The 21,841-nt window shown below is 38.1% G+C and overlaps 1 protein-coding gene across 1 annotated transcript in view; it reads left to right on the top strand.

Annotated features, from left to right (window-relative positions):
- The window catches only part of CNTNAP2 (contactin associated protein 2), a 1,147,482-nt gene that overhangs the window by 331,777 nt on the left and 793,864 nt on the right, over window positions 1-21,841 (top strand). The window contains exon 2 of the mRNA XM_064506638.1: window positions 18,662-18,772. Coding sequence (XP_064362708.1) covers window positions 18,662-18,772 — 111 coding nt within the window. The remainder of the gene's footprint in view (window positions 1-18,661; window positions 18,773-21,841) is intronic.

Here is a 21,841-nt window from a genome sequence, read left to right on the forward strand (position 1 = left end):
CCTCCGCAGGTTTGTTATGATGCCAAAATTTGATCTTTGTCTCTTTCTGTAACAGAGATCACTGCTATGAATATGCAGCGTATCCATTCGTACACTTGGTCTAGAAGCCAACAATGATCAAGCTGGCTTTTCTGCAACTGGGAAATACCTCCAAGTGTTTGCTTTAAATAGTTGCTATCATACATATCATGTGAGGCACCTACTGAGAGTATGCATTTTATCTTTATTTGCTTTTGTAGAAGTTGGGCTGTCTTTTGTACCTTTTATAGTGTAACTTGAAATCTTGCTGTGAAATGCTGTACTAAATCTGTGTCTCGGTCAATGTACTTCCCTGCCCTGACCCGGAGGGAACAGATTAGTGGAGACTGATTTACCTTGACTGAAATGGAAATGCCCAGCTCTAATTTTTGCAGGTAAAATAGTGTGCAACTGACCTAATCATTAAAAAGACCATAGATAATGATAATCTGTTTATACAAGTACATATTTTTGAAATGGGTTTTATGAACAATAGTTCATGGCTGACCCTTCCCTCTAAACATGTGTGTACCCAGGAAACCCAGTAAATTCTCCCTGTTGTGCCAAACTTGGAGGATTCCCACAAAAATTTCTTGTTTTACAGGAAGATAGCAAAGATTTGAGATTTTTGCAACTATTGCAAGTTTGTAACAAACTTTGAAAAGAAGGTCTGAACATAGCATAACTTTTATCTCCTTCTGCCGTCCTTGTGGATTAGGGGGAGGCATGTGCTGTGTTCTCAGGATTCCTGCTGAGGCTACGATTAGCCTCTGCTGTTTTATGTGACTAATTGACAACCTTTGTGAGATACCAAATGGGAGGATGCAGTTCATCTGGGTTTGATCCAGGGACCTTACTGTCAGACCTAAAGCGCTGTGTATTGCTCAGTGTTTGAGTATTAAAGGAATGCTAAAATCCCCCCCCCCCCCGCCCGCCCTAAATTGCTTTTTATAAGTGGTACCCAGCTTTTGGGATGGGGGGGGGGGGGGTTCTCTTGTTGCCTGTACTGAAGTACAGTAGGCTTCTTGTTCAAATCATTTGCACTTAAAATTGTCTTGCAAACACAGAGTATTCATTTTATTGCCCAGATATTAGCTGAGAAATCACAAAAATTCCAGGCGCCTGCTTCAGGGAGAGCCAGCTCCCACAGGTGAGCAGATTGACAGTGCTGTTTATTCATTATGGTGCCCAACTTGGGACACTGCAAAGCAGATACCACATAGCAAATTCATATGGTGATAGCAGGAGAAAGATGTGCAACTGATGGTGAATGTGAATTGAAAGTAATGCAAAAAGATGATGCCTCAATGTTCTTAAAAATAATTTTATTTGAAATCAAAAGGGTTTTTTGTTGTTTTTCAAGTCACTAATAAAGAATTAGTAGGTGGGACAGCAAAACTTGGTAAGTAGACTCAGTAAGTTTCAAGAAAGGCTTGGGCATTTGAAGTGGAGAATCTTCATGAACCCTAATAACGCAATTGGGTGATAACACCTTTTTATTATGTAAACAAAAAAATATATTTATAGCAGCTTTTGTCTATAGTGAAGAAAATCAGAATTATGCTGTCCTATTTGTTGTCCTTTATATTTTTCTTCTCAGTAATGATGTACATATGTGCAGAGGTACAGGATGGAAAGCACATACTCCTAAGGACGTGTGTACGCATGTACCTCCCGGTGTATATCATCAACTGGGTATGCATGAATCTTGGAAAAGGCTCATTAATCAAACAGGTGTAGTTTCAGTAATTATGAAATCCTCTCATTAAGCAGGAGCAGAAAGTCATTAAAATATCTTCTCTGGCCTTTTGGCTAAGATCAAGTGTAGAATATCTTCTCATTAGGATAATGGAGTTCAATAAAATGATATTCCATCATTCTCCATAAGGGAGCAAAATGGAACTTTTTGGTTAACCGCAATCATTTAGTCATTCATTTTATCTTCCTCCAATCTTGTTCGTTCATTTATAAGACAAAATTAATTCTTCACACATTCAGGCTACTGTTCTGGCAAACTGCATTGGTCATAAAAGTTAACTTTGTAGAAGAATTTAAGGGTGGCTTAATGAAATCAATGTTGAGACTAAAACGAACAGAAGTGAGTGAAGTTTTTCGTGATTCAGGAAGCTATTAGTAAATATGAATTCAATTTGTTAAATGTAAAGGAAATTTCTTGAGGAAAATCAGAAGTTTGTGACATAAACCAGTTTCATTTTCTTTGCCATTGTCTGTCTGCTTGAATTTCATGTATGCCGATTACTTTCTACTTGTTTTCAATGCCTTCTGACAGTTTTTTTTTTTTTTTTTTTTAACTAAAGATCTTAAATATAGTAGAAAATTCCCTAATTGATTGATTGGACATATCTTTATTAATCCATTATGGATTCAGAAGTGGGATGGAAAAATTTGAAAGGTGTCATCTTACTTGGAGTATGATTTTATAAATGGTACTTATCAGGTTTTCCTATTCAAACTGGGTGTCCTTTATTCATATCTGAGTGAGAGGACTGCGTAGTCTTTACTTCCTGCTTCAAGCTTTTTGGTAGTCTTTACTCGGAGTAATTCTAGATAAGCAGTAGTCAAGTAGCTTACTCATCTGTAAAAGGACAAGGCATAGTCTTGAGTGCACCCTGCGTGTTATTTAAGGTTTTTAGAGACCAACCATGAGACTATCTTATTGCAAGGTGGCATTATTTCTGTGGTTACAGTGATGGACATAGTAGCCCATTTAAAGTTCACAGCACACTGTTGCATATGCAGATATGAAGATAAAATCATAATGCTTTGATGAAGGTATATTGTTGCTGCTGATGCGTATATCCTAGGAAAAGCAGTTCAAAATGGCTGTTTGAAATGTAGAATAATGCATGACATCAGGCTAGTTGTCATACTTGGTATTAGAGGTTAATGTTAAAAATAGCTCGTTGTGCAGATGTGTGGTGAATCCTCAGATTCCGCCATCGGCATTGGCAAATGGTGCTGGATTTGCAGCCACTGTCCAAACCGCAGAAATGGCTGCATAGAGTAGATGAGTAAGAGTCTCTTCTTGCTTCCTTGGGCCGCACCTCTCCTGTTCTGGTGTGTGTGGATGCAGCCGGCTCCTCCTCATGTGCTGGTGGGGGCTGAGTCTTCTCAGGGGTCTTTTGCTGACCGAAAAGACAGCATAATTGAAATCCTTTGCTGTTGTCTTTGTTTTATTTTTATTTTTATTGAGGAAGAATGTGATCCGCCTTGCTGCGAACAAATGCTAGAATGAGATCAGCAACCTGATAAGCATGAAAGTGGGAATTCTGTTCTTGGGGCAAATATTGTACTGAAGATGTTAAGAGCTGAAGTGACAGGCTGACTTCCAAGAGTTTATTTCGCTGAACGAACTTGGTGTTCTGTAGATGCCCTTAAATTTGTAAAAGCTGGTCTCTGCATTTAGTGAGGGTTATTGGCATGAATCTATGTGGTGCATTGGACAGCCCATAAAGTCAGCTCTCTGATGTTTAACTACTCTGTTCAAAGGATCCCATCTTATAGATGACACTATGTTGCTCTCTGTGTGTGTGCACATATACACACATGTATGGATATTTATGTGTATTTACAACATGCATCTTTCATGTCAAACGTAATGTACATTTTTGGTCCAGGAAAGGTAGTAAAGCATAGATTTTTGGAACTCAGTATTCAAATATCTGATTAAAATTGGAGGGAGTGGGTTACAATAAGTCACCTACATTTTTCAGATATGGTAATTTAACTGTGCTATTTTCCTTGGCTGACATGTTAAACATGTAGTAATAATAAGGTTTTACCAAGCATAATTACACAGCACTCTTGGCCTTAAATGCTTCAGTTGTAAATGTGCATGATAATGAGGGTACAATAATAGACAATGCTATTGTCAACACCATTTGCATTTGATAATTATATAAGAAGAAAACAATTTGTATTCAAAAAATGATAGTTTCATAGCAGGATATGCTGGACAACTAAGACTGCTGCATAAGACATTGGCTTGGATTTCCTTAATACAGTAAAATAAGTGAGCTGGTAAATTCTTTCAAAGGAAGAAATGTAGAAACATGGAGTTTTTTCTAGGTCCAAGTTTCTGAGACAAAAAGGAAATGTAAAAAATGAAACAGTACTTTTGCCATTGTAATGATTTGGGTTTTTTTAAATACCTGCTTTGGGAAACGTGAAGCTACTTGAAGTTACTATAACCAGTCATCAAAAGAAAAATCTTGAATGCAAGGGAACACTGATTCACTAGCCCCTGCTTTGTTAAGCCCTTTTAAAATCAGTTTTGATCACCATTAAATTCAGAATGGACTTTGCTACTTCTCATTTCATTTTGCTTTGGGTTTTAGTAGTGGCTTTCCTCTCACCGTAACAGTAAAGGCGCCAAGCAAGCCTGAGTGAGGCACAGGCTGTTTTACTGTGGATGGCAAAGCCTGGATTTGCTTGAGGAGGCTTGGTTATGTCTCACATTTCTGCAAGTCCAGTATTACACACAATATCTGAAAGAGTTGGCCGCACACTTCAATGCTTTTGGAAGGAACTGAAGTGGGTGAATTTTGTATAGAGCAATGCAATAACTGCTTGTAGGAATAGTGTGGTGCCAGCCTTTCTCTTTCATCTGTACTGCTGTGACTACCGCAGTGAGGATCCGGAGGACTGGCAGTAACCATCGCAGGCACTGGATGTCCTGTGACTCAGTCTGGCCGAAAGAGGCTCTTTGTCAACATTTCCAGAAAGTTGTTTAAGCTTGTTTTGTACAAGAAAATCATAAATATTTTTTTTTTTTTTTGTGGCATATGACGACACGGACCTCAGGTAGAGTAGTGCAAAAGATCCTTTATTGAAAAACACAATGGCCGGTTATATAGCAACCAAGCCCAGCCACTCCTCCAAGTATCTCCTAAGCATTGTGGCATCTTGTGATAGGTAGGAAGACATCTCCTGATCCCTGGCAGGCAGGCAGGCCAGCAGGCAGGCCCACCGTAGCTGCTGGTACGCAGGGAGGAAGGCACACCATGACAGCTGGTACGCAGGGAGGAAGGCACACCATGATCACTGGCAACTCATGTGCACACATTCTGCATAGTTACCACATCATTACTTTCTACTTTAAAGATTCTCTGCTGTCTTGCACAGCGTCATTCTATCTTGGTCCCCAACATTCTTCCTCTTTGGGCCAAACAAAGCAACACTTTTTTTCAGTCACAAAGTACTTTGGTTTAGGTACATCTCCTGTGCTGCACTCTGACCAAAGAGGCCTGTAATACATCCCTTTCCTCACTGAAAAAGTAGTGCTTTGAGAGAGGAAATCCAACCAGAAAGTCTAACCCAAGAGAAATGCACAGCAGTCTTGGAACCCAAATACTGGGGCCTTTTGCAGCACTTCTGTTTGTTTTGATGTTTTATGTAACTTTGTGACTTGCTCAGGTAATCCATGGAATATCGGTGGGCGTTGTTGTGTCCTGTGCTTGGATGGTTCCTCGCTGCCGGGAGTGGGGATGGAGGAACCCTATAGAATAACAGTCTGACATCCTTTTCTCCCCCATGTTCTCTTCAAGCCAAATAGGAAAAAAAAATCACATATTTGTTAGACCTCTAAGCTTTTTTCTTCCTTCAAGATAAAAGAACAAGGTCAAATAAGAAGCAAAGCACGCAGTAACTTGTTTTGTAAAACTCTAGCTGTAGCTGAATCCTAAATGTCACTTGCCAATTGGGCATATATGAAATAATTAAGAATAAATTAATGTACTTTTCCCTTCTAAGTGACATCTGAGCTAGTATAAAATTGGCGTTGTTTTTGTCTGACAGTGTACCCACCCATGGCAATTAACCAGTCTTAATTGTTTAAATCACTGCAGTTGCATAATATAGTCTGTTAACAATGTACCCACAGTATTTTTCCCCAAAGCTATTCATGTGGTTTAAGCATAACATCAGTGTTCATATTGACATATTGTACTCATGCATGCTTCTTACATAGTCACTTATTTTCACAGTATCATGTCAATGCCACTAGAAAATTAAAACCAAGTTAAGCAAAATTAAAACTTAAACATTTTTTTAACCAATCAAAATTTTTCTTTAGAGTAAGCTTGTAAAAATAATTTGACTGTATTAGATTCTCAGGATGAAATGTGCTTAAATGAAGTTCTATGTTCCAGTTTCCTGGGTAGTATGATGTAATTTGGAAGAGCTCAGTCTGAGTGATGGTGTCCTGATGCAATGGGACATAGTATACTTGATTTTTATATTGCAGTATTTGAAAGTACATGAAAATAGATAAAGTAGCAATAAGAGTATATACTAATTGTACTGTTTAATAATAGCATCACAGTAAATAATGACCCTAGCAGATATTGGGGTCTGCACTTCCTATAAAGTGAAAAACTGAGCTACCTCTTATTTCACAGAAGGTGATCGCCCAAGTTCCACGTTTCAGTACCTGGCTGTGCAGTTATTTGATAGTGCTGCTTGCATTCGTGCTAAGGAGTAATAAAGGCTCTCATTGGCTTTGCTTTCACTAGAATTTCTTTCCCTTTAGAAGGAACAACTGCACAACTTGAAACTGCAAAAGCAAATGCCTTTTCTGCACTGAATCTTATGGCATTTGAAAGCAGTCAGCATCTAAAAACTGAAGAACATCTTTTCTCACTGATGTCTCTGACTTTTGCTATATCAGTTTGAAAAAAGTTAACATTGTTGATATGGATATTTAAATATCTTTACTATTTTCTTCTAATGAAGTAAAATCACTTAGTTTAAGCATTCATTTTACTTTCAACTTTACTCTTCAAAGAAAAATGATGGAGGTAGGGGGAATATCTAAGCAGACTGACTAGCAGTTTGCTTGAGATGCTGGCTGCCCTGTCATGAGATGAGCAACAGGAGTCCTCTAAATCCCTTCTACAGATGTGAGTCAAATATTCTCATCTTTCCAGTTTGCTAGCCTGTTATGAAGAAAGATATTCTGTTCAGCTTCTGATGCACAAACGCATGCAAATCTTGATCTGCTCTTATACAGGTGAGGCATTTCCTTTAGTGACTAGGGAAACAAATGTTAGGAATGTGAATACTATATCTCAGATGAATTATCAAATGCTAGATGCTCTCAAACCTTGAGGAATAAAGTAAAATGTATCTGCAAGATGTGTTCTATGAAGCTACTGCTCTTAAGTGATTAGCTGCTAGTTCTGTTGCTTCAGTAGGCTGAGGGATGCCAAACACTTCCAGGAATCTACTTACACATTTTGTACTTGCATATCAAAATGTTTGCTTGCCTGCTGATTTACCTACAGTTTTTTCTAGTTCTTAGTGGAAGAGACTTGGGCCTGTAGTGCCAAAACTCACAGCCATGTTGCATAATTGGTTTGAGTTTCAGAGTGCATAGAACAATTATCTGTGAATATTTTATATTGCAGGCTGCCTGTAATGCAGCCTGCTGTTTTCAACCTACAACATAGAGAAGACTTTAGAAATGTGAACTGGGATGTTTGTGTTTTCCTAATATTCAATGTTCCTGGATTTCTTTGGAAGCTTTCTTTTTTTCCTTAAGAAACAGGTTGGCAGAAAGTTTAAATCTAATAAGAAATTTGTGGATTCTGCACATTTTTCACATCTACTGAAAGAAATGGAAAAGGACATAGACTGGACATTCTCAAGTCAAAAAATGAAAGAAAAAAAATTATATCTTCTTAATGCCAGTTTTTGTTACTTTTGTTTCTAGCCCAACCAAATTGAACGAGTGTAACTAAGCCTTAAAGCCTTATCTCTTAGGCAGGACTCTTTTTAAATTAAATTTAGTCTTTTCACTTAAGTTTTTTTTAATACATTAGTGTCTAGGTACTGTATAACATGTGAAGCATTATCTCAGCATAAGTATCTTCCCTCTACCAAAAATCAATAAATCTCCAGTTCAGGAAGGGGTTCTATCTCCTATTTCCAGTGCTGTTTCTTAAAGTTACTGTAAGATATTGCCCTGAAAGACCAAAAGATGTAGCAAATTCTATTTTTGGAAGCTTTATTAGAAAGTAATGCAGTCTTCTGTTTTGAGGAACTTAAATCAGGAGCAACAGGATGTTAAATGTATGCCATAAACACCCTAGGTTAATGCAGTACTAAGGTTAAAAACTAAATGCATTTCTTGCCTTTCATCAGCTAAAATATCTTTTCAGGAACCATTTTGTTGGGACTTTCAGTGAAATCAGTGTATCATCACAATTTAATTTATATGGTCATTTGACACTTCTTTTCAACTGTGAGGGAATGAACTCTTACAAAAGAGCTTGAAGAATGCAATCAAAGATAATCCTCCTTGGCTTCAGTGATAGGAATTGAAATGGCATGCCTCTTGCATTGTGGTTGGGGGGGAGAAAAGCTCAGAGTGAAGAGAGAGGAAATTAAGGTTAGACCTCATTTGTCTTTTCCTGTGAGGGGAAAACTCCTGAAGTAATGCACTTTAATTTCATAGGTCATATGCTTTTTGGTTTTTGTTTTTATCATCACTTCTAACAGTAGGCAACTGATAAGCAGCCAAGGTACTTTCTGCTATGAAGGTGACATATCTGTTTTTCCCAAGGGGTGGTGGAAATAACCAACCATGCACCAGCAGGGAACTAATAAAGCGTCTTTGAAAGAGAACTGGGTCCAGGCTGAAGTTGTGTTTTCATTGTGCTGTACAAACTGAAACACCATTCTCTACTGCATTGTGTGCTCTGCAACTTCCATCTTTCCTTATCTAACCACATATGGAATGCGCTTTGCGTTTCATTGTATTAAGTATTTTCCCTATCTAGGAGGAACTCTATTCCCTCCCAGCCGCTGGAGGGGAAGGGTAGTTTTCCTGTATAAAAGGCATTCAGCTGGGAATCTGCAGCTTCGGCTCTGAGTTAGTTTTACTCTGAGACTTCTGTCAAACATATTAATCTGTAAAAGGATAGATAAGAATGTTTTATTATCTGTTACGAAGCTTATTTCCTTCTTTTTGTGAAATGATTTGATATTCCTATTCTATACACAAAATTGAGGATATATTTATTCTGTGCTTGTGCTATATGTTTTGAGGGTTAATACTTGGCTCTTTCTGGACTTGTTTTTATATTCAAGTACCTAGCAGTTTTAAAGTCCCGTACTGGCTGTTTTGATCTTGTTTAAAGCAGGTCGAGCTCTGAATTCAGTAGATTTATGTCGATATAAAACTGCTATAAGTAAAGGGACTGTTAAAATAAGTATGTATTCTTTTGAGAAAAGATCATATGTTTTGTCCTTTTTTAAATTAAGCTTTTATCTCGGAGATGGAAACCTGCTAAAGTGATGACAAAGTTAAACTGACTATTGGTAAAAATGTTATTTGGGAAAATAGTTATTATGTATTATTGTCTTATCCCTGGGTCATAAAACAAACAAAAACAAAAAACCCCAGGCTGTTACTGTATGTTGATATAGGGCAGACTGAAGAATACCACAAACTAGTTAATTGGCTGATGTATTTTAAGTTAAATCGAACTTGACAAGATAAATTGGGAAGATTTTTCAGTGCTCTCTCCTGTTCTCAAGCCCTGTGGTTGTTCAGCCATTGCACGCATGGTTCTTTGCTCTAAACCTTCTAATGCAACCTGACTTCAGGCTTCTGTGCTGAATGCTGATAGATACCACTGTCAATGAAAAATCATATACAGCTACAAAGATATTGAAGAAGCAGCTCGGTTAGCTATAACATCCTCAGTAGTACTGAGCAACCTTACCTTAAAACTTCTGTGGGAATGGTTTAGTGCAAAACTTTGTAGGATTGTTGTGTTTATTTCTCAGATTAATTCCATCCAGGAAAACTTCTGGAAAACCATGGATTCTCTGAAAAATGAGCCTGAAATGGCTATTTCAGTCACTGATTAAGGCTTCAGTGACATCTATAATCTATCTCTTTAAATGTGGTAGATGTATATGGCTTCTGTTAGTAGTTTGGATGCGACTACAGAGAGAATTTAAAGTTGTTTTGGCAAAAGAAGAACTTAGTTATTCACAGGGACATACACATTGCATGTGCGGGGTTTCTTGTTCTTGACATCATTATATAAATTTGTACTGTTCTGGAAACTTCAGTGCGTGTCTGGTAGAGCCTGAGCGGACCCCTAGGCCTGGTGTAGCACCTCTTGGGCAGACAAAGCTCATGCTATGGCAAGTCTGTTTACGTACTAGTTTTGTTATTAACCTGTCCATCTAAAGTATTTTAAAGCTAAGAATGCATTTCATAATACTGTGGAAGAAATAATGCACTTTAAAATTGTAATTAAACATTATTATGAAATTAGAAAACTCCATTATTTTACCAATATTCTCTCCCACCAAATGATGGTCAGCTGTAGAAAGCACATGACTATTATAAATACACTGTCATTACCCTTAAACTACTGGAAGTGTTTACCATAGAAAGAAAGTGAAGAAGTATATTTAGATGTCAGAAGGTTAAGAACTGACGTGCCATCTGAGGATTGGATATGCTGGGAAAATCTGCATGCATTTACTCTGCATAGGGTTAAGAGGCTATTTACTCCTTATGTGCTCAGGACAGTTTAATGAGATCTGTAGTATACAGCCAAGCTGACTTGCTTTGGACTATTTCAGATACAACTGACCCGATTGTTTCAGAAACTGGTAGATGAGAAGGTGCTGCTCATACAATTTTTCAGTAGCGTAGCGTGCAAAGTAGTTCATAAATTTGTTCATAAAAGATGCACTACTGGGGTGGTATGAACAGTTGCCAAACTTTCAGTGTACTGTAAAATGTTTAGCTATGATTCTTAATCAATATTAGGATAGCTCTGCGGGCTCTAAAACAAATATCTGGATCGGGTTTTTGTCTTGGTTTGTTTTAAGGAGATTAAAAAAAACTCCCTTTCTCCAAAGAGTGAGATTTTTGTTCTCCCCAATCTTTTCCACTAAAAAACGCTGCAGAAATCTTACTGGAGATACAGTAAAGACTTCATTTAATACTTTTTTTAATCATTCATAATGGAATGCTGCTAAATAGAGTAAGGCATTACTCTTATTTTAAGGACTCCTCTTTTGAAATGAAATACTGAAAAAAGATATTTTCAATTCACAATTAAAATATTAGGAAAGTTTTCCTGAAAAATGAAAGTGCACAAATCTTGTGTACACTCTTCATTTTGCTTTTGTGAAAGTTAAAAGTTGAAAATTTGTTAAATCTGGTTTTCTCGAGGCTGTACAGCATTATATTTGTAAAGATTCAAAATTGTGTTTTTAACCAGGGAGATTTTTTTAGAAAATTGTAGATCACTGTAACTACTGAAAATTAGGAAAAGCTTAAAGTGAATGTTGTTAAAGACAGGAGTATGGATAGTGCCATGCAGCATGTTTCTGGCTGCACTGCCTTTCATCAAATGTTGCACAGCATCTGATGGTAGTCATAGAATACATTACACACTTATGCTATTATTATGATATTACTAATTTGGATGTTTCCCAGGAAGCCTGACAATATTATTAATAAAGCCTTCAAAGATTAATTTTGATGTATCGGTAGCCTGGTCCGTGGATGGAGTAGGGTCCTAACATGTAGCCATATCACTATCTTTGAAATTAGTAAGGCTTTGGCTACTCAAAATTAGTCTATAGGTGTCAGAAATGAAGCTCAGTTACAAGGGTGCTTTGGAAAATCTCGTAAGGTACTGTCTGTGTCTTTGGGCATCCAAGTGCCATCCAGAAATTTGGCCCTATTGGCTGCACCTCCAGTATTGCACAACAAATAACTCAGAAGTTGGAACTGGAGTAAAGAAATGGGCCTTGTTACCTGTTTGCTTCTCTGAACAAAAGAAACCTCTGTGAATGTTCCCTTAGACTTGTTCCTTTCCTTACAGAAATCTGTAGGGAGACATAGAGAGGGAGTTCTATTATTTGTTGAAATAAACCTCGGAAGAAGTAACCTTGAGCTGTAAAGGTTGTGTGGAGACCTCTACACTTGTGTAATTTATGGCTTCACCTTGGAGGGGGTGAAACAGCTGCTATGTTTTCTTCCTTTTCAGCAGCAGCTGCACTTTGGAGCAGCGGTGTGTTATCTCTGTTGACGGTATGCAACTGTAAATGGAATATGAAACACTGAAGGAGATCAATATGAGCTGCTCTAATCTTTTAGATTACAGCTGAGCTCTGGAGATATTTACAGAAAAGATTCAGTTACACTTGGACTCATTTGCTTATGAGGCTGAACATGAACTTGGCTCACTAGCGATCTGTCAAGACTGTCCTGGGAAATGTCAATCATGTCAGGAAAGCTCAAGCCTTCTCCAATAGGGCAAGTGCACTATATTCACAAGAGCATGGTGAGAAATAAAAGATCAAAACAATGGATGTCCGTAGAAATAGCAAATAAAAAGCCAAATGAGGCTTATGTAAGACCTGTGCTGACTTTGACACCCAAGTGGGAATGGTAACTAGTAAATTATTGTGCGTGTGCGCGCATGTGCGAAGCATGTAATAGTGCAGTTGACCACAAGCTGCTTTGTAGCATCTCCTACTTCTCAATTTAGCATTGCTTTAAAAGTGCGTTTGGAACAGTGCAAAAAGCATTCTAGCAAATTATGCTTGTCTACCCCTATTCCTTGGGGGTAGGGGTCCCCCTACTCAGTCTTGTGAATTAAGCATAGTGGATTAATTTCAGATTATAAAATGTACCTATGCAATATGAGATGTAAGGTTGTCTCAATATAGTAATACACTGCAATCCAAAACAGCCATATTAATATTCCTATTGGCTGTCATTGGAGATATGCCAATGTCCATATGTATTTATCCATATTCCAGAGTGACCCTGCAATCTCATGACTGCTTTTCACAAGTGCTTGGTGGCCCAATCTTTTTCCTGGGAAAATCACTCTATGTATTCAAAATGGGAGAAAAAGGTATTTAGGAAAACTAGCATTTAGCACACAATACAAATTAAACCCAGATGATATGATTATCTCCCTTGCTCCCCAACATTTGCATTATGATTTGTGTTTTAGAACAGGAGCCTTTTTGCATTACAAGTAAGGATTAAAAGTTACTTTAAACTTTTATTGCATTTGGCAGGGTTTTTGTAGAATTAATGAATTGGATGTGCTAGTAACATGTTGTGCTTGCTAAGTGGAAGCTTTGTTATATAAAAGTAAAGTAGTCAAGAGTGTATTTTAACACTGTAGTTCAAACTGACTCATCTGTTTCCTAGTCTGCTAGCAATGAATTGTGGCTCTTTCATCCAAAATACCTTAATGTTGTTTCATTCACTTATGCTTTTTGCATCAAAGTTGACCAGCTTTCCAGGTTGTCCTTATCTCTAGGATACACAGATGATGCGTGGGTGTTTGTTGATAGTCTCTCCCTCCTGCCCCCAAGTCATTACTGACATTTTGTTTATGTCTTTAAGCTGGTATTCCAGAGCAACATCATGATAATGGATTATAAATTGAAAGGGAATCTTGAATGAAGATTTTGAAGAAGGATGAGTGAATCCAACTTTTATTTTTTAAAATGGCTGTTCCTCATTGTGCAGTGGGCTGTATTAATGGTAAAGCACTTGTTCTCCAGAAGCGCTCTCATAAGTGGCTGTCAGTTATTTCTGACTACTATTTACCAGTGTCCCAAAATTTTTCTCTTTTGAAGGTGTTGCAGAAATCTCTGCTTCTCTTTTTGCTTTGCTGGCAGGATCTTTGCAAGTGATCCTGAGAGATCCTCAAATGTCACTTCAAGTTATTAAGGACAAACACCCATGACTGTAAATATGCATTGTTCCTGTTTTTTAAAATTTCCAAATGTGCAGCTTTTTTATACATGGTAGCCACGGGTTAGAATGTAAGTGTAAAGGAGATATGGATGAACTAGAGATTCTTTTGTCCAAGTAATCTGCTTGAATAAATGAGAGATGTCATCAACTTTATAGGTGGCCTGTTTATCAACCAGGTTGCTAAGCATTTGAATAGACTTCTGTAAAGTGAAGCATTGGGTTTTTCCTCTGCTCTTTCCCACTGAAAGTCACTGAAGTCACTGCTATAGTGAGAATTAAGCTATGTGTACATGCTCTGCTTTGTGCTATAGTTGGGGCCCGTCCTTTTGCACAGTCTGGTCCTAGTTCCTCAAACAGTTTATGGATTAACTAAGTGGGAAGTAAAACAACTGCAGGCAAAGTAGAAGACATGCCTTTTATAGTCTGCCTGCTGTGGTGGTATCTGGTTTCCTGATTTTTTGTTGAGTATGAACATCAGAAAACTTGAAAGGCTGCACTTGGGACTGAAGGTCTGTTAAAGCTGGTGTCTTGTTTCCAAGAGTAGATGCCTAAGCAAGAGCATGAACAGGGCAAGTTTGTGGGGATCCTTCCCTGGTGTGTAGTCTCTTAGTCCTCAGAAATTTGAGGCTAGTGGCTTTTAGAGACTTTGCACTTGTATTTAGTAGCCTTAAGTGACCTTTCTTCTGTTTAATCTGTCTGTCTAATTTGGATCTTAAGCAAACTTTTAGCACCCACTTGCTTCTGATGGAAATACATTATAATTTCCCTTTTGCTGGGAAGGTCGGAGTAGCAAATGTCATCATACCTGCTATGTTGTTATCAGCTCTTTCTCTCTGAACAAAAAAGAGTAGAGTGGAAGTATGGTTTTGAATCGGAAAGTTCACGTTTAAATGGACGTAAGTTGGCTTGGGTGTTAATACGTCACTGAGATAAATGGTATGGAGGAGAGTTTGTTTCTTTGGTGCTGTGATGCTGGCAGGAGTGTGTGCCCTGTAATTGATTAACAGGGTACAGAACATTGGCTTATATAGGGAAAGCCATTATATCTCAGTAACAAGAAGGTATATATGATTCTGGTTTTAGTAAGTAAAAAATTGGTTTCTGCAGGAAATAACTAAAACTGCTGAAAGAACTAAAGGTTCCCAAGGATTTTTTTTTTCCTCTTTTTAAATCTGTAGCATAACAGCATTTCAAGTTATGAAGGAAGTTTAAATAGTTCAATATATCTAGTGGAACTTTCATATGGGGTTAGAAGTATTAGCTAATGTAAGCAGCCCTTTAACTTTTCTGTTGGGCCTAGAGCCATGAGTTATTGATGAGATTTAATACCTTTTTTTAACATGTCTATTCATTTTAAATATAATCCTTTCCTATAACTCTGTCTTTAAAAACAAACAAAACACACAAACAAGTCTGCCCTCTTGTTTAGGCTTCTCACATTTATGCCAACTTTCATGTATTTTGAAAGTGAGGTATTAGTTGGCCTCCAGAGTCAGGCATAGGAAGGGAGTGTGGCTCTAAATAAGAATGAGGGAAAACTAAATTGGATAGTCTCCTTTTTCCCCAGTATTGGCCCTTCCAAGCAAGCTGAAAAAGCAAAGGTTGAGATCCAATACTCATAAAACACATACACCCCAAGCAAAACAGGTTCACAAAAGACTGAAAATTGTGACCATGACAGTGATTACAGTGATACTCTCTACAGATTTTTATTTTATTTTTGACTATATTGAGCTTGCCTGTCATATTCCTTTGTGTCCGAGAGGATGGATCAGTGGAAGCAAGGGACAGGCCAGGCTGTACAGGCCAGTGATGACTTGGAAACTAGTCCCACTCCTAAACAAGGTTTTGTGTACTACTTTTTGCTTAGTTTCATCACCAGGAGCAGTAAGTACTATGTCAAAGTAAAAGGAGGAGATAAAGACTTCCTCCATAGCGACTGGGATCCATGAGAGGATAAAAGTTCTGATGAGTTTCTATTTTCTGGAGATGCATTTTTTTCAGCTGTGGTGGGTTGTTTCTGAACACACTAAAATCCTCCTTTATTTTTTTCCCTACAGACCACAGTATAAAATTAAGATTTCAGTAATACTTTATCTTTTTTGAGCTTTTCTGTTGTGCATTAGGACAGCTCTTTTGTTTTACAAACATTGTTAAACTACAGTGACCAGTAGCCTCCCATTATGCTCAATGATCTATCAAACTGCAACAGTAGTGAACTTTTTTTTTTTTTTTTTTGCCACTAGGTCTTCCTATTCCTGCTATTCTTTTGCACAGATGCAAGGTTTTCTTTTTTTGCCCTTTAGAGAAAACAGTAAGAAAGAAGTGCTGTGATCATCTAGAAAATGGGGGGAGGAGGAGGAAATTATATTAACTTAAGAATTTGATTTAAATACTGGAAATCCCTCTCAAATTCAATCTAGCAGACATTTGGAAGCACAAGGGATGTAGGATCAAATGCTGTATGACAAAAAAGGCTTTAGGAGTGTGTTCAGATCTGTTCTTTTGGCATTGCTGCCCATGCATGAGAGAGAGTAAGCCCTGTGTTGGGTAAAGTAGGCTTGCTGATTCCTGAGGAGGATTACATCATGCTGGTAACGCTGTCTCCATACTTAATGCTATGTCTGTGTTAATAAATATTTGTGTGTGTGTATGTAGACACACAAGTAAGTGTGAGCACACATTAAATGATATTTGGGCTATGTTACAGAAACAGATGTACATAACCGGACTTGTTTCTGATTTTTTGTTTTGCTTTTTTAATCTGATTATATTTTCCAGTGTAACTAGCAGCTTAATTTCATTTTTCTTTATAACTGACTTTAATAAGAGTTCATGTGGAAATGTATGGGAGAGGAAAAAAGCAAACAAAACTGAAGAGAGAAGATTTTCAGCTTAAGCTTGCAGTATTACTGAGGACATGCTTTTACTTTGCAGTAAATGTCATGTTAGACAAGCATAGGAAAATGCTATAAAGAAGTTTTGCTATGAGTAGTTAGAGTACTTAAGTGTTCTCCTGTTTTATCCTTTTTTTTTTATTCGTTTTTATCTAGTCACCGGGATTAATGACAAATGACTGTTTTTTGGTGTTAGCTGGCTAAATGTGTGAAGTAGTAGAGAGCAGTTTGCCAATGATATTCAAGTTAAAAACAAACAAAAAAAGAAACCCCAAACCCAACCTCCAATGTTTGTAGACCACCAAAGGCAGACTAGATAAATGCATGGGTCGTGCTTTGGTAACTCGGTCTGCTGGCCAGGATCCTAAAAAGTAGGACCGTTGCTCTGGGAGGTGTTTGGTGGAGCGAGGGGGCAGTAGCGTCCCTCTGGGGATGCGCCTGGGCGCTGGTGGATGGGTCGCAAAATGGGCCGCATGGCGCGGGGAGGAGATGGATATCAACGTTTCTTTTCTGCAGCGTGGACACTAGTGTTTTTAAACACGTTATCTTCCTGTGTCAAAACCCTGTTGTTAAATACAGCCTTAGCAAACTTTAAAGGTACTGGGGATTGGTCTTTAATTTAGTGCAAAGCATTTGCCCTTTGCTCTTGCCCTGGTACTGGCATGAATTTTGTTTTCTTCCTTAGAATTCCTTCACAAATCTCCCATAGTTTATTTTGTTAAATGTCAGAATACCGATTCGTGAGCCAACGTTCTTCTGTGTTCCTGTGCTTGGGTCTCTGTTGCTGTCGAAGTCATTTTATTTTTCATTACATGGGACTGGAAGTTTTTAGGAGCCCTGCGTAATAAATGACTTGATTCACTTACAATCCCTACTTTTACTTAATCTTATCCTCAAAAGGGGAATTGTAACTGATTCTCTACACGTGATCCAGGCTTAGGCTCTGACCAGATCAGAGGGTTGTGCGCACCGAAGGGCAGTACCTAAATCAGCTCGTGTGGCGTAGTGTTAGGTGTGCTGCTTTCCAGGTGCCTAAATTGAGGGGGTTTCCATTTATAGCAGATCCTCTGTGTGTGTGTGGGGGGGGGGGGGGGTTTATTTGTTTATTTTATCAAACTGATTGGTGTAGGTTGCTTTTTTTCATTTGTGGTGAGGATGTACCTAAAATGTAGTTGGGTAATTTAACCTACATATGGGTAATTTAACCTACATATTTCACACATCCACTGGAGCAGCTGAGGAAAAACCAGAGCAAAGGGCAGTACATTAACTGTTCTAAGCATTTGAAGAATCAACAGCCAGCTTTTTCATTTGAACTTGCATAGTTTAAAAGAAATCTGCTTTTTTAAAAAAACTTTTTTCTTTATTAGAAAGACAAAGGTTTGGATTTTTTCATTCATCTTAGATGTTAATACCAAATTAATCTTCTTTATACCAAGTAAAATAGAAGCGAAGTACTCAAAATGGATTATAGAGCTTATGCTAAAAAAAGATTATTAAAGATTATTTCCCTAACTTATTTTCTCAGTAAATCTGTAATGTGATAATTCATAGGCATTGATTCATGTGTGCTAATTCCTTTTTTGTACTAAAATATCAGATTATCACCACTTCTATCACAGAACTGAAAGTTTATCTTACCTGCTTTTTATGAAGCTTTCACAATAACAGTGACTTTTATAGTAGCCTTAATGCGAGGTGGCCCACGGTTATGCGTTACTGTTACCTAACCTTGCTGAAGTCTTTGGAAAAAATTCTTAGTTCCCTTTGCTTTATTTTTCCATGTGTAAAATGAAGTGGGCCAATAGCATTTTCCTGCTGCTTGGAAATGTTTCTATCCAAATGCATCCCTGTACAAAAATAAGGCTGTGGTATTACACAAAATAAAAAGAATGGCTGCATTGCCCCTTAGTGTATCTGACTGGATGACAACATATAGCAAATCTGTTTTCTTGTGTTTCAGAAAAATGCGATGAACCTCTGGTCTCCGCGCTACCCCACTCTTCCTTCAGCAGTTCATCATCTATGACAAGTAGCTATGTGCCAGGATATGCCAAGTTAAACAAAAGAGGAGGTAAGGGCGCTCTCTATCTTATATTCATATATTCAGAGCAAAGACAATGTTGGGCAGTATTTTTAACATAAAAATGCTTTTGATGTAAAATACTAGTGCTAATGTTTGCTTTAATGAAGTTTTAGCTGTCTGACAGACTTTTTTAAAATCAAATGCATTTCTTTTCTGTTGAATATGACAGTAATTGCATGCCATTGCACCACAGAGAAGAACACACTGCTAATAACATGTAATAGTATGGGTCAAACTTCTGATGTTGGTGGAGTCATACCAAACAGTTGCATGACTGACTACTTCTGTTAAAATGGCATACCTGTGTTTGCAGGGCACATGAACACTTGCAAAGTAACGCTCGTTGGAGCAAGACTACACAACCTTGATGTGCTTTGTTGATTTAACTTGTTCCCCACCTTATAATTGCTGTCATCCAGCATTTCTAGCGCCATAGGAAACTTACCCTTGCATGTTTTTTCTGTAAAACAATGCGATGTTGTTCAGAAATAACCAGGCTAACTTGACACGTGGTTCCTGGAAGCATAGGTGCATAAGTATGATGCTCCATCTGGTCTAATTATATCCTTAGAGCTATGCAAATTTATTCTAAGGCCTGAATGCAAGTCTCGAAATTTCACCCACAGGAATATTCATAGCTTTCCTTGCTATTTCTAGATGTCTGTGTTTGTACCATTTTGATATAGTTTTCTAATTTCAGAGGAATATGACACATTTAAACATGAAGCTTTAGATTAACAGAAAATTAGTATTCTGAATACTGTTGATTTTCTTCTAAATAATCTCAGTCTAAAAGTTCTTACAAAAATTCAACAGATTCTTGGAGAATTAGCTTGTGAATCAATACCAAAATTGCATGTTTCACAAAAACGTGTTGGGGATGTAATGAGCTGGCATTGTGGACCTGGAGTTAGGATTCTTTTGAGTTCAGGGAGGAAGAAAAGACCAAGGGACTACAGTGCCTCAGACTTGCAAATCCTGAAGATCTATAATAGTGGCACAACAGTGGTGTTGTAGAAGGTTGACTCAATCATACTGCTTCTCTAGTTTGCCTGCTCTTGCACGAATTATGTTGCTCCTACCTAGATACCATTTTCTGTCTCTGCAGAAAATGAAAATTATTGAAACAAAATAGGCAATCTCTTTTTCTTTGGGGGTTTGCATACAAAATCTGAAATACCTTCAGCTGGTGAAATGTTCTTGAAGCTAGAAGCAGAATTCATTGCATCCAAATGACAGCCTAGTTTGCCTAGCTTTTGCAATTTTTTTATACTACAGCATGTGGAGTTTGAGATGAAGAAAGTCACCTTATGAACAAGCTGCGACTTTAACATTAGCCTAATTGAAATCTTAACAGTATAATCAAAGAATCATTATTCATCTAGACCTAATTATTAACAAAAAATAAAATAAAATAACACTATTACAGAGAAAAGTCCCAGTAAAACAGTTATACACATGCTTCCTCGTGTCTACCCCTTTCCCTGATGTTATGCTCCCCTTTTTGCAGCAACTCTGGGTCCAACAGTGCTTGGCTGCAGCTGGAGTGGGGGGCTATGGTGGGTTGTCAGTGCATCAGGCTTTTCACTGGGAGGAGAACACGGATGTTGATGAAGGAAGTCCTTCCCCTTCCTGGGAGGATCTGCTCAGAGTTGTGTAGGGTTTTTTGTTTTGTGTGTTGTGGTTTTTTTTGTTTTTTTTTTTAAATGCCTTTTTCCAACACATACCTCAATCCCTAGGAAGCAGGGCTGTGGTGACCTGCTGTCCCCAAGCAGAGTGGGCAGTGCTGGTGGCACTGACAAGTGGTTGATTATCTGGAGGTCACCAAACATGAGGGGACCAGTCAGGTCTGAGGTCAAGCTGGGAAGCCCAGCCAACCAGTTGGGAAGAGCAGGGGATAGGGCTGGGTGCAGGAAGGCCAATGATGTGGCTCAGGCAGAACCTGGGGCCCCAACAGGAGCTGAAATGATGCTGTGGGTCCCCAGGAGGCTGTTTCTGGCAACTAAAGCCTATTGGTGCTCTCAAGCCCTGTGGTTGAGCTTGGTCTACTGGTCTGCAACTTGGTATATTGTTTTTCACTGTACCTGCTACGTTTTACATATATAGAATACTTGTCTTTTGTTCTCTCTCTTTTTTATCTATTGGATTCCTGAAATTGGCTTTACTCAGCTCCTAAGGTTACTTTCTTCTAATGAGTAGCTGACCTGGTGAGTTGTTTAGTAGCCCTGTTCCCTCTGGTGTCATCCTGTGACATACATTCAATAACTCTGCTGTCATCCCATGGTTGTACTCCTCTACACCACATTTTTCTTCTGAAAGAGTAATTCATTCTGTGCAGAATATCTACTTGGTATTACTGTCTTTACCTAAAAGAAATGCTTCAAAATTGTAGTATCATTAGAAATTAGACTGTGCAATCCTGTAAAGCCAAGTTAAAGCTCAAACAGATGAGGCTGAGTTACCTGGTTGTTAGAGAACTGCTATTACAACTAAATGAGTTAAACAGAAGGCCACAGGAGCTTAAAACAAGTTCAGAAAAAATATGACCAACAAGCCTTACTCCTGTGGCTTTGCAAAGCCTATAGCCTGTCTCTAGCACTGGCAATACCGTATCTGCTGGGCTGTAGGCCTTGCAGGTTGGTGGATATCATTGTTGCTTCAAAGCTTTAGAAGAAGACTTCTGAGTGAGAACGGATGTCACTTTGTGTTGGGTTGAGGAGAAACCAGAAGTTCAGTTTGGGGTTTTTTACTTGTGTGTGTGTCCTTATTTTGCTACATGCATTTTGGTAAGTCTCAGTCTCTCTGTTGCAATGTCTGAGCATGGATATTGATGGACAATTAGGCTCCTTACTTTGTTTTTCAAAGTATTAATAGCCCAGGTGAAAAAAGCTATGTACAAAGCAACATTTCGTTCCTAAGACACTGCTCATCATTTAAGGTTGAATGCTGCTGTATCTGTTCACCTTTATGCTCATTTACTTTCTATTCCCTGTTCTAACATAGAAAAATTAGTCATTGGGCTCCCTGTAATAAAATACAACTTCATATCAGCTTGGT

Source organism: Dromaius novaehollandiae, chromosome 2 (genome assembly GCF_036370855.1).
Source record: "Dromaius novaehollandiae isolate bDroNov1 chromosome 2, bDroNov1.hap1, whole genome shotgun sequence".
NCBI classification, from domain to species: domain Eukaryota; kingdom Metazoa; phylum Chordata; class Aves; order Casuariiformes; family Dromaiidae; genus Dromaius; species Dromaius novaehollandiae.